Raw genomic sequence first — 13,003 nt, forward strand, 5'->3', positions numbered from 1 at the left:
TTTCTAGGATAGCACATGATGTCACAGCATAGAAGTTAGGATAGTGCATGGTGGTATAGCATAGTCCCTGGCATGGTATATTTAGTGTCACAGCATATTTAATATTCCAGTACATTCATCATCACAGTATCTTCCTTCACAGTATCTTCCTTCACAGCACATTCAATATCACAGCACACCCACAGCTTTGCTATCCCAAAACACGGTCATTAGACCCCAGCCTTATTGCGTCAGACTCGCCCGCAAGGACTGCGCCTCAGCATCAAAAACGTCCTTCTCATGCTTTCCTGGCGCCCATTTCCTCTTCCGATTTCGTCTGTTAACGTTGATGGGTCCGAGAGGTTGTCGGGCATGCAGTTCCGCCAGCATCAAATCCACGATCATGTATCTGCCAGTGTCTTTATCGTAGAGCACGTTGCGTGGCTCAGCATCGCGGTGGAGGACTCCATGCTGATGTAATCGACCGAGTGCAATAAGAATCTCCTTGACGACATTTTTATTGACTTCTCTCAATCCTTTCAACACTGGTCGCCCGCCATAACTGAGGAACATGAAGTCTTCGTACACGCCACTGTTGAAGTAATAGGGCTTGATGAGGTCAACAACACCGAGGCAGACCGGGACGAACTTCCCCTGGAGGTCCCGGAGATGACTGTATATCTTGTTCTCGTAGAGTAGGTGCTCAGCATCCATTGCCTCTACCCCTTTCGCCACAAGTGTGTAGCCATGCGACGAGAGGCAGAATTTGAAGAGTGACCCACGTGAACCAGACAAGTAGAGCGGCACGCAATCAGCATCCTTTCCGCGATCAACTGCTAGTTGATCCCGTGCCAGTTGGAGAAACTCGCGCCGGTTGATGTGCGCATTGCCATGATCCGCCAAGTTGGGGCATTTCTGGTCCATTGGGTCACCAAACGCGAGCCCACGGAGACACTCGTGCGTGCAGTACAGTCGATCTTGTATGTTTGGTCGCACGTTGGTGCCCTCTTGCGAGGCTGTGTTTCCATCGTGCCCCTGCATCTCGCTCGATCCGATGCCTGTTGATGTGGTGGTCGAGGCACCTCCGTGACTAACGCCTGGGTTTGGCGTTGGGCTTGGGCTCTCGTCGTCATCATCGTCGCTGTCGTCACCACTGGGTTGCTGCGCCCCGTCCTGAGGTGGCAAGCATCGGGAGCGTGTCCGGATTGGAGAGCGTACAAACCCTTTCCACCGTTGCGCCTTGTAAGTAGTCTCGCGTCGCGGCTTCCGATCTGTTTCCGGGATGCTTCGCAATACGTCCTCGTACTCCACGGCCCATGTATCGAGATCCTCAGCAGCGTCATGCCAGGCTTGACAGGGTGGCGGCGATCGGATGGCCTGAAGCACAAAGGCAAAGGCTTGCGCAACAGCAGTGCGATGGAGCCGAGCCTCGTCATCATCTTGGACGTCTAGGCTTGGCACGCAGACGGAGTAGTAGACGCAGGAAGGGTCGTCTGGAATATGGAGGAAAATATATGCCTCCCCAGTGCATACATACCCATACTGGATGCCTTTTCCTATCATGTAGGAGAAGAGCTGGGTCACGACGGCAGTGGTGAGCCGCCTCGCTGCGAATGCATATCCCTCGCCCTCCTGGTTGATCACATCACGATCCGGCTGTATCTCTGAGACCAGCCCAGTGACGATCTCGTCGCGTCTCAACTTATGTGGCGCCTTGTACTCGATCGCAACGGCAGGGATATTTTGTTCGTCAGAGGCCCGGTATATGCAGAACTGATCAGCTCGGTTGCCCTTCCCCCGCGCCTTTCGTCGACGCCGAGTCAATCGGCTGGACGGCCTGGAACTGATCGAGACTTGCTCCATCGATTCGGAGAGGGAGTCATCGGTAATACCGAGGTTCGTGTGACTTTCAAAAGTCACCGTTCCATCAAGGCCGAGATGACTTCTCAGTGACGAGTCGTTGTACGTTGCGTCCATCAACTTCTGGATGGCATTTTCCACAACGTCTCGCTCGCTATTTCGGAGTCCAATCTCGCTGCTAACCGGGCGAAGCAGGGACCTCACATAGTCTAACTGATGTCGAGACGGGAAGACGGCTTGGGAAGAAAAGGAGGGACTGAAGGAAAGCTCATCCCAGACATGTTCTTGTTCCCTTGCAAATGTGGCCCACGGGATGATTCGTCGAGGATAAATTCGGCCGGTCGGGTTCGTCGTGTCCCCTTGTGTCGTCAGGGAACGGTCGGTCAGTATTTCGATATCAAGGCTGAGCGAATGGCATGTTTCGAGATATGGTTGGAGCGTCAATGGTCGCGATGCGTCTGCGAGTTTCTCGGCTTCTTCGCGTCGGCGTTGTTCTTCTTCGCGTCGGCGTTGTTCTTCTTCGCGTCGGCGTTGTTCTTCTTCGCGTCGGCGTTGTTCTTCTTCGCGTCGGCGTTGTTCTTCTTCGCGTCGGCGTTGTTCTTCCTCTCGTTGGTGTTGTTCCTCGAGCGCGCGACCTTCAGCAGCTTCACGTCGTCGTTGCTCCTCTTCGCGCAGGCGGTTCGCTTCCCGCAGTAGCTCCTGCAGTCTCTCAATTTCTCCCATGGGGTCTGGTAGGTTTGTGAGAGAGGGGACGGATGATCGGTGTCGAGAACATGCTGGTTAAGGGAAAAACATCGGGACAACAGACCTGTTGTCTGGGAACAATATACGTAAGCGGACTAGTCCGCACAGCCACATTAAGAACCGAAATGTGGGGCTTGCATGGCCTAATTGAGGACCCTACTCCATTGATGGCGCGGCCTCCAGGCTGCACCGTTGACTTGTGCATGCGGGGTTCGTTGCTTCAGCGGATTCACTTGCGAGTCAGGCTGCCTCGACAGGTCTGCCAGAAGCATTGTCCGATGTAGGCAGTACCCCACTCATGGGCCTCCGGAAATGCAACCCCCGGTAAGCCCTACGGGGGCCGATCGTCGTTCGCAGCATTACTTGCATGAAGGCCCCTGCACTGTTGTATGCTTTGACCATGATGCCCCAGCGTAGTTGCGTGCATGACCTCTCATCCTAGATATCTTTGCCAGCCCGTTCCTGGGAACAAGGCTAGAATGAGAAAGCAGTATTCCTTTGTTCCCAGGAACAGGGTCAGAATAAGAAAGCAGGATTACTCTGTTCCCAGGAACATGGCGGAGTCAGAAAACAGTTTGATGTATTCCTAGGAACAGGGTCAAGAAAACAGCATTGCCCTGCTCCTAGGAACAGGAAGGAAGTAAAGGTACGTCTCACCGGTTCTATATAATCGCACGCCCCTAGTTTGACAAGCGGTACAGCTATTGATAAACCGAAAGGAATAATTCCGTGAAATGCTTTGAGAATGCAGGAATCTGTAAAGACGTCGACGAACTATAGACTCACTTTTACGTCTCTTGCTAAGGGGTGCACACCATACCACGGGTATACAGATCGATGTACCCGCGGACTCAGTGCCCACACGCACACCACCTCGTGGATGTGATTAGCCCAGGGAACGCCATACTAAAGCTGGGGGGCCCGATGTCTTCTGAAATTAGCCCAGGAACCGTCGCACTGAAGTCAGGGCGCTGCTTCGCTGATGGCGAATAAAATCCAAGACCTCTAAATTAAGCTCCCTAAGGTTTCCCACGATTCGGTAAACCGCCGTGCTAGAACCAGGGGCTGGCAGGCGCTAATCTTATGGCCAGTCAGATCCGAGGCTCTCAAGACACCAATCAATTGTCGAGTCCCTCTTTTAGCCAACATGAAGCATGACGCGTGGCAGAGTGAGTTTCGCACGCGGGGAATGGCTGCGGATACCTCCGTGTGAGAAAATTCTCGAAGCTTAGCCTGTATCAATGCTTCACAGGATTCACAGAGCTAAAATTTTTGCTATCCTGACCTCCTCGCGGTAGTGTACTGTGCAGCGAAGCACAGATCCTGTAACCGCGTTACCTGATTTGGGATGGGATGAGGAACCCAGGGGCCAGGGTAATGCGGAAACGCGCAGATAATTCGTCTAACCTCCATCAAATTGATGCCTGAGGAATAAAGAAAGGGTAAACCCCGGATGCAATGCTGACGACGCGTCCGGTCTCCAACCTCGAGAACTCCAGCACAACCACTTCTATGCTTAGGCGGTCTTAGAGAAGCCTGGCACTAACTGGCTCAAGCAATATTGTGGCATCGTTATCCTACCAGTTCTACCGACACCCCTTAGCAGCCCAAGCGCACGAAGAACCCGCTACGATCTCCGCGTCACGACTACCCCCAAACGCCTCCTTATCGATGCTCATGGAAGCTATGGAGAAGTCAAGTCGTTCGGTGCATGCACAGATTGGACCTCATCTGCTCAGCCTTGGTAGCACTGGGTTTACGTTCAAGCTGAACAAATATATCGTTGTCAAGAAGGTCCGCCCTGGCCGAGATTGCAACCTGGCCAATGAACGAACTATTTTCGACATACTTGAGCGCCATCCTCCGTCGCCGTATATTGTCCGAAGTTTCTACCGAACCGAGGAAGCGATCTTCCTGGAATATGCCACGAATGGAGATCTTGCATCCCTTCTCAGGGAAGAACAGCAGAGAGACGAGTCATCTCAGCGAGTGACCGGGGTTATGAGAAGACAACCCCTAGAGCGTTGTTTCCGTTGGATGAAGCAGCTTGGCGCTGCTGCCGCTTGGCTTGAAGAGCTTGGTCTGGCCCACTGCGACATTCGTCCTGGGAATATGCTTTTGTATCCCGCTGGACACGTGAAGCTAGCAGACTTTGACCGTACACTCAAGATGGGAGAGGATATGTTGTCTGGAACGGAGCCATTCGCCAGACTTCTTGGCGACGAGGGTGGCCCAGATCGCGGGACGTATGGAAAGGCTGGCTGCCGAACTGAACAGTTTGCCATTGGGTCGGTCTTCTATTCATTGACTCGCGGCTACGACCCGTTTGAGGACCAATGGTGGGGTCCGGATCACGGCCCAATTCGTATGCAGAAGCTACAGAAGATGGAACTTCCCCGAATAGGCCACTTGGAATGTGATGACGTTATATGGAGTTGCTGGCATGGCCGATATAAGTCCATCACAAAACTTGCTGCTGACATTGCCGCTATGGATGGAGATGCCTGGAGAGTCACTTGCGAGGAGGATCCTCTTTGGGTCAAAGCAAGAATACATGAGTCCGAGACGATTGCCCAAAGCGGGATTCTGGAGCAATTGATAACCTGCTAGTTATGTTGTCTTCTAATGGTACGAGAATAGCGCGTCTGTCCCCCACATAGCATCATCCCAACCACCAAGCACAGGTCAGTGTCTTCTCATCGAACTCCTTATGGCTCCATCATCGAGAAGATCATGCTGTAAGGCCAGCCTAAGATGATCGAACCCATCTACCAGCTGAATTTCTGACAAACACTTTGTTCGCTATGCAGTCCTGGCAAGGGTCCGTTTCCACCGTAGAGCCAAGGTATTCTGTTCGTTTGATAGTCCCACAGTTGCCGCAGTTGTCTGGCCAAGGGATGGTCATGGCTCGCTCTTCAATGACATGTTGGCAGAGCTTCGTCTTTCGAGGGATCAAAGTCTTACACATCTTGTATCTGATTTCGTGAGATTGACAGCATATATTGAGGTGGTGAGAGAGCCTTACGCGATGGCCTAGATTAAAAGGCAGAAGGCAGGGAAGACTTGGACTGATCTTTGCCTTGGATTTTTTTGGCTCATCAAATGCTCCTTAAGTATGTCAAATATATGTGTTCCCGACCTTGCCGAACGGTGGTCAGCCGCATTAGTAAAGCGTGAAGACCGTCACGATGTAGTGCAGAAAACGTTCCATGCCTGTAAGCTCCTTTCACGATAGCCGTTGCCGCTACGATTGCCTGATTGTCCGCAGGCTGCGGGGTAGGCCTCTAACCAGGCCATTTCCTGGCCGAAGAATGGTGCATTCAAGGCAGGCAACAGCCAAAGCGTATCTTGTGATTCAGAGACGAATCGGAAGGCCCGCCACAGCGTATCATTTGCGCCCATCCGAGAGTGCCACCTCGACACGTTGTGGCTTTCTATTGGAGACAAGCCCGGAAAACGAGACAGCTGGAATAGGCAACAAGCACAGAATGGTGCACCCATCAGCAGGAAATGGGGTTACCTTGTGCTGTGGGTTGTGTGGGCCTTGCCTACGGTTGCTTCTAGCCGCATCTCTCTGTCTCATCTCGTACGGTACGCCAGCGATTTAGGTGTGGGAAAAAAGGCTCGACGAATCCGAAGTCAGACGACGGACACGCTACCCCACAATCAGTTTGGAACCGCTCAACTGGCAAGAGACAGCTGTTCGATTGGTGATGCAATCAACAAATGAAGAGAGAGCAGGGATGTTCGCATGCACTTAAGCCCCAGCTGAGAAATTGGGTTTCGAAGGGAAGTGGAACAATCGGTGTTAGATGCGGGCTCTGATGCCCCAGTCTCATCCACGTGCCAGGCTAACGCGGTTGAGCTGTCGAATACCGAAGCGGGGTCTTGCGTATCCATGATTTTCTTTCTCTGACAAACTCACCTGAGAACTGGGCCAGACAAGATGAGCCTTGACCATATTCTTTGCGATATGTGCTCTCGAAAGGTTCGTCCGAATGAAGTATTAGGGCACGTCGGATTGCACCAGGTAAGAAGCTGCACCACATCTCATGAAGCCTGGCATTACTCACGCATACAGGTCCAACTTATTTCATTACTGGACAGGGCCAAGGAAGCTTTCAATGGCGCCACGTCTAACGGAGATACCGCCTATATTGACGCCGGTGTCCATACAAACGGAAGCGAACCTCGAGAGAACACTGGTTGCCAATATTCCGACCCTCGATATCGCCAAGACAAATGCGACCGAAGACATGCTAGAAGACGCGATCGAACATACAATTGGGCGAGCGGACAACGAAGTGATGGTGATGACTCCAACAAAGAAAGGAGGAAAAGGGAGGCATCTGAAATCCACGCTTCTATACGACTGCGATTCATGCTCAAAGGAAGAGCTCGAAGGAAGATGGCGAGTGATTGCTTATTTGCAGCTCTAATGCTGATTCCATCGTGATTTAGTGTTCGTTGATTTGAAGTTTGGCTGTCAGCTTGTCAATTGCGTCAGACGAAGATTGTTGCGAGGGGCAACAATCAGCCAGGCGGGTACTGTCACGCGATACGATTAGAAACATTTGCTCGGTGGAGGATGTGCTGGACGCCGCAAAGCCAAAGTGTACTCTTACAACACCTATGATGTCATGAGATCTAGTCCACTACACTGTTACAAACGCGCCCGGGGCTGTGTTTAGTCGAGAATAGCGCGTCTCTCAGGAGACTGGTATTACTGTGCCGAACTGAAGCTAGCACTGTAGGCGCGGGGTAAATCAGGGGCGCCGGTCTGGCTTTCCAATTTCCATCATGCTCAAACTCAACATGAATCCAGAAACTTTCCGATGCGATGTCTGTTTTGAACCTATTACGCAAAAGGATGTGAAAGTACATCTACAGAACCATCAGGCAAGGATTTTATGTTTTTGTCTATCCTGTCGCTAATGCTCTGCGAGGCCCAAATCCTCAGCTTACTGAGCCGATTGCCCGACAACACGTCATCCCGTAGCCTTCAAGTCGACAACGATCCTAATCACAGTCGCGAATCACCATTTCGCAGTCAAAACACACGTTCGCACACCGAAAACCAACTTCCCAAGGCCCGGCAGATCCAAAAGAGATCCACGCTGTACCAATGCTCCAAGTGCGAGCACAAGTGTAAGCGACCACACGACTATACGCGACATTATACTCGACGTACGATCTCCAGTCCCCAGCGTGGCTTATGCATTGACGGACTGCAGATCACGACTGTAATGCCACATGCCCGCAATGTAACGAATCTTACCAGAAGACGAACGAATTTATGAGCAAGAAACACGCATGTTTCCAAAACCCGACGGCCGAATTGCTGGAGCTCTGCAGTACAATTATGAAAGACGTTGAGAAGGAGACTGGCGTGAGCTTTAAGTTTCGAAGGCGGCGGCAGCCCTTGCGTTCTGAGCCAGGGTCCGCTGTCTCCGGCACAATCGTTGAGGGTTCCACGACACAGCTTGGAGTTGTCTTTTCTGAACCAGACATAGGGGAAATGATGGAATCATTCATGTACGAGCCTCAAATGGAAGGGCTCTTGAACGGCCAATTCACCATACCACATAGTTCACATTAACTCTTTTGCGTCTTCTCAGCTCTGATACCGGATTGCCTTGAAAACGATGGTCATTGCGGTGGATCTGGGCCTCCTTCGTCTCGCTTCCTGCATCCGTACGCGATTGCGAAGCCTTCTTGGACCGCAAATGTCATCCGGGGGTGTACAATCAGTCTAACGCGTCAGTCAGAAACCGAGGAGCATGTTTCGGGAAGCTCAACTCACACGCCTCCTCCATCCATTTCCACAAGGATCTCTTTCAGTCGTTCCTTTTCTGCTTCATCCTTGATCCAAGGTTTCGTCCGACACCAAGAATATGGAATCTGATAGAGCCCATTCGACGCTGATACGCCTCGAAGAGGGCCGATATGACTTTCCGGGAAAAATTCCAGCTGTGTTGGTTTGGTCCACATGAATACAGTCGCTTGATTGGCATGATCTTCGTTTGGCTTCACTGAGCAGCTGTAGAAGGCTCCTCGATGAGGACCGAGAACGTAGGTGTAGCTTGGTTCGTAGGTTTCAAGAATACGCGCAAGTCGCTAGAAGGAGGTGAGGAATGCGAATGCGAATGGCTAGCATGGTGTAGTACTGACTGGATCTCCCAACCTGAATTCCTTTAGATATTTCGGGTCGCGAAGAGTCTGGATGCCAGATTTCTCTGCTTCTTTTGCAATATTTGCATCAGCGCAGTAGAATATTCCATGTTCCCTAAAGAAAGCGGCTGCATCGTCCACAGTTACTGCTGACGATATTTGTGTTCTCTCAAACAATGAACCGTCAAAATTTGGCATAGGGAGTCAGTAGCAATCAGCAATGATGAGGGATTGTAAAATTTCCAAGTCCGTCGCGGGGTAAGCCGCACATGTCATGACCGGTAACTTAGACTAGGCGGTCAGAAATGGCAGAACCGCCCCACGGCACGGGTTGCTTGCGTCGAATCGTCAACTGCATTCATTTCATCTATATAACCCCCCATAATTTCACAAAATGCCTTTCACGATGGCAACCATCTGCACGTTAACACCACATCGCTATCACTAATATAAACTCCCCATTCATACTTCGACAGGAACCATTCTCGGCTCGATTTGTTGTTGGATATTGACTGATTCGCTGCATTGCGATAGCCGCAGATGGTAAAAGTTGGTACTCTTCACGTGATAGATCGATTCCAAGCTTGGATCGAGCGCTGGCGATTTCACCCCCAACTTTGAGCCTCCCTCAACCACTTTGATATCCTGGATTCTCTTGAGTCAGAACTCGAACGCGATGCCTGGATCTTCTTGCCAGGTGTGCGTGAACGGCACAGGTATCACAGATAAAGGCCAGATTTGCCCTGAGTGTGGAGAGAAAAAATGATTGAGGGGACCGTGGACTGTGTTAGTTCCCTGTAAATACCACAGACAGTCTAGTACTGACCCGAGAAGTAGGACTTGACATTCGGGCGGTAGCAAGCAAGCTACTGAGATGGAACTGGCGGACGTCATCAGGCGATGATTACAATAAGCCTTCTATGGAGTCCCACTTCAAGTAGATACGAATTTGCGTATATTGATAGCGGGCCGCTAGCAACATCATTTTCATCTTCCTTTTGTCCTCACCATCCTCGGTTCGATACAAAGCACATCACTTGCCAAACACCAAGTGGTAAATGGCGCAAATGGGACTTCATCATGTTGTGTAAAATGACGCATATTGGTGCAGAGTGGTTCAGGGTGGTGCAGGGTGGTGCAGGGTGGTGCAGAGTGGTGCAGAGTGTTGCAGAGTGGTGCAGAGTGGTGCAGAGTGGTGCAGAGTGGTGCAGAGTGGTGCAGAGTGGTGCAGAGTGGTGCAGAGTGGTGCAGAGTGGTTCAACGTGGTGCAGGGTGGTACAGAGTGGTGCAAGGTGGTGCAGGGTGGTGCAGGGTGGTAATACAGGTTCTAGAAATAGACTGGCCAATCAGCTTTTAACCGCGATGGGGGTTGGATGGCTGAGAGGGGGCTGGTTCATCGTCAAATGATTGAACGCCGCAGAAGGTACATCCCCACGAAGTTCATCATTGGTCGCATGGCAACTGGGCGAGATCACCCAATAGGATGTGATTGCGATACACGCGGCATCGTGTGGTACAGTTTCGGCTGGGATCCACGCGCAACCACATTAGAGTGGGACTAAAGCAAATCAGGAGAGCGAATTGCATTTGATGGCTTGTAGGTTGATGGTTCTTGCAGTGTGTCTTGTCATGACCGTGCTTTGGTGCAGATAGTTGCGTGTAGACAGGCCCAGGTCGCTCTTCATGCGGCCTTCACATCAACGCTGTTGATCCTTCAGCCTGGTTCCATCTCGGCTCATCAATTGTGTGAGCTCTGAAAGGAATAAGAATGCCAGACGTTGCCACTTTGATGGTGCTTGTTTCTCTCTTGTTCAACACACTACCTCCAAAGACTTACCACTTTGCAATATTTTACTCTCCAACTTGTTCGTCATGATGCTTCTCAGCAACCTCAGCCCCCCTCTCATCCAAGAGGCCCTATCTCAACATGTGTCTGTCTTGGACCTCTTCCTTCCTGGTTTCACTAACATCACCAATGCTGCCAGTCAAGCCTTCAATGGCAACCTGACTGGCTACACTCAGTTTATGTGTCTCTTTGCGTTGGTTGCGTTCTTGAAGCCATATGTTTTCGAATTGAGAGATTGGTTCATTCAACGCTGCAGTTAGTCACCGAAATCAAACCCGCATAATCCAGGCTAACCCCCCCTAAAGCAACAACAATCTACATCAAACGATCGGACGAAACGCACGATATGGTACAAGCCTGGGTCTCATCTCGTCGGTTAGACGATGCTGCTCGTTCTATGCTTGCCAAGATCCGAACAAAGCAAGATTCAACACGCGAGAAACACCTTGAAGGGAAAAAGGCTCTTCAATACGCCCCGTGGGAAGGCTCCTTTCTCTTCCGGTACAAGTGCAACGTGCTTCAATACCGGACTACACTGGTGGAGCAAGGTTTCCACAAAGAGGAGCAAATCTCCATCACTTGTGCTGGGCGATCTTCAGTCTTGAAGGATCTCCTGGAAGAATGTCGAACTGCATACCTCAACGAATCAAAGAATAAAACGATCATCTATGGGCACCGCGATGAATACTGGAGAAAGGAGAAAGCAGTAGCTGCTCGGCCTCTGTCAACAGTCATTCTCGACAAGAAACAAAAGGAACCTTTGATCAAGGACATTCAAGATTTCCTCAACCCTGAAACCAGATGCTGGTACTCCGACCATTCGATCCCCTACAAGCGAGGATACCTCCTTCATGGGCCGCCTGGAACGGGGAAATCCAGTTTTAGCTTGTCAGTCGCCGGTGAACTGGACATGGACATTTATGTCATCAGTATCCCCAGTGTAAACGATCGAATGCTGAAGAGTTTGTTCGCCGAGCTTCCAGAAAGATGTGTTGTCTTGCTGGAGGACATTGATGCAGCAGGAGCTGCGTGTTCTAGGGACACCGGCTCGGAAGATTCGGACAGTGGCACAGACGCGAGGCCGAAAAGGAAGGGGGTCACTCTTTCAGGCTTGCTGAACGTCCTTGATGGTGTAGCCTCTCAGGAAGACCGAGTCCTTGTCATGACCACCAACCATCCCAAAAAGTTGGACCAGGCATTGACGCGTCCCGGCCGAATTGACATGGAGGTCGAGTTTCAGCTTGCTAATAGAGGCATTATCAAAGATATTTTCCGCTTCATGTTTTGGGAACCGGAAAAGCAGAGGGAGCATGAAAGGGTGGTGGAGAGTCAAGCGGATCAGTTTGCCTCTAAGGTACCAGAGTCCGAGTTCAGTCCGGCGGAGATCATGTCGTACCTTCTGCCACACAGGTCTTGCCCGGCTGCTGCAGTAGAGAACTGCGGCCGATGGGTGGATGGTCTCCTTAAGGAGAAGCAGGGCAAGAGAGACTCACTGAATAGTAGCATCAGAAATCACCGTACTTAGAGCTGAGGTCAAGGGGGGTCTTGTCAGTCCCTACTGTATTTAGTCTGCCGCCATGAAGGTTAAGCAATGCCACACTCATTACTCCGTAATACCCGACAGGACAACCCTGTCGGCATGATCTTAGAGATCTTAGCCAAAGACTCGTGTGAAGATGGCGTAACCTGGTCCGTTTGAGCATGTGGTTGACTCTGGTCCCGGGTCACTACCACGTTCGTCTACGGCCCATCAAGATTCCGTACCCCCTGAGATTGGCAACCCATGGGGGGTGGAGGCACACAACCATCTTTGTGTTGGTTCTTTTGTTTCATTAATCACGCGCTGTCTGGTATAGTGGAGCCATTTCTTGCTGCGGTTTTTGTTCGCAAACATAAATGAGACCTGGAATCCCCTCGTTGTCACGCCTCAACGCCAGGTGCAAACTCACTCCTATCCGATTCGTTTCGATCACAATGGAAAATCTTACCCAATATCCGGTCACCGAGACCTATCTGATGTCTGGCTTTTCTTTTTTCTCCATCTACCTTTTCGCCTTACTTAAGGGCATCTATTCATGGTCGTGGGAGACGCCTCTACTATGGTTCCAAATATTGTCGATAGCAGGATGGAGCATGTTAGAAATAACGGCCTTGATCCTCTTTTCTTTCGAGCATAGCCAGCCTGGCGAGCTTCCCGAGTTTCTTGCGGGATCTATCCCGACCGTCTTGGATGTCATGTCCTTCTGGGGCGCCGCCATACTTCAGGTCCGTTGAACTCTTCAACAACAAGTGTATCTTTGCTGATGTGATGACTAGATCATGGCAATCATCTATCCATTTGCAGTTGGCAGCGGGATAGAATTTTGGCTGAAATGCCTTTTCATACTCGAATGGACTGAAGTA

General features: G+C 51.0%; 4 protein-coding genes across 4 annotated transcripts; 2 read left to right on the forward strand and 2 right to left on the reverse strand.

The window, feature by feature from the left end:
* Nucleotides 1–222: 222 nt before the first annotated feature.
* NCS54_01098800 (Protein kinase domain-containing protein) lies at nucleotides 223–2,562 on the reverse strand (the record flags this gene model as incomplete). The annotated part of the gene is made up of 1 exon (XM_053156275.1): nucleotides 223–2,562. The coding sequence occupies one exon, from the start codon at nucleotides 2,560–2,562 to the stop codon at nucleotides 223–225; it is 2,340 nt and encodes a 779-aa protein (XP_053012250.1).
* A 1,560-nt stretch (nucleotides 2,563–4,122) lies between these two features.
* Nucleotides 4,123–5,193, forward strand: NCS54_01098900 (Protein kinase domain-containing protein; the record flags this gene model as incomplete). The annotated part of the gene is made up of 1 exon (XM_053156276.1): nucleotides 4,123–5,193. Exon 1 carries the CDS (start codon nucleotides 4,255–4,257, stop codon nucleotides 5,191–5,193), a length of 939 nt encoding a protein of 312 aa, XP_053012251.1. The 5' UTR covers nucleotides 4,123–4,254.
* A 3,039-nt stretch (nucleotides 5,194–8,232) lies between these two features.
* NCS54_01099000 (Hypothetical protein) lies at nucleotides 8,233–8,952 on the reverse strand (the record flags this gene model as incomplete). Its single annotated transcript, XM_053156277.1, has 3 exons — nucleotides 8,233–8,335; nucleotides 8,387–8,700; nucleotides 8,755–8,952. 3 exons carry the CDS (start codon nucleotides 8,950–8,952, stop codon nucleotides 8,233–8,235), a joined length of 615 nt encoding a protein of 204 aa, XP_053012252.1.
* Nucleotides 8,953–10,626: 1,674 nt separating this feature from the next.
* NCS54_01099100 (Hypothetical protein) lies at nucleotides 10,627–12,125 on the forward strand (the record flags this gene model as incomplete). The annotated part of the gene is made up of 2 exons (XM_053156278.1): nucleotides 10,627–10,855; nucleotides 10,906–12,125. The coding sequence occupies 2 exons, from the start codon at nucleotides 10,627–10,629 to the stop codon at nucleotides 12,123–12,125; spliced, it is 1,449 nt and encodes a 482-aa protein (XP_053012253.1).
* Between the last annotated feature and the right edge of the window lie 878 nt (nucleotides 12,126–13,003).

Source organism: Fusarium falciforme, chromosome 9 (genome assembly GCF_026873545.1).
Source record: "Fusarium falciforme chromosome 9, complete sequence".
Lineage (NCBI taxonomy): Eukaryota > Fungi > Ascomycota > Sordariomycetes > Hypocreales > Nectriaceae > Fusarium > Fusarium falciforme.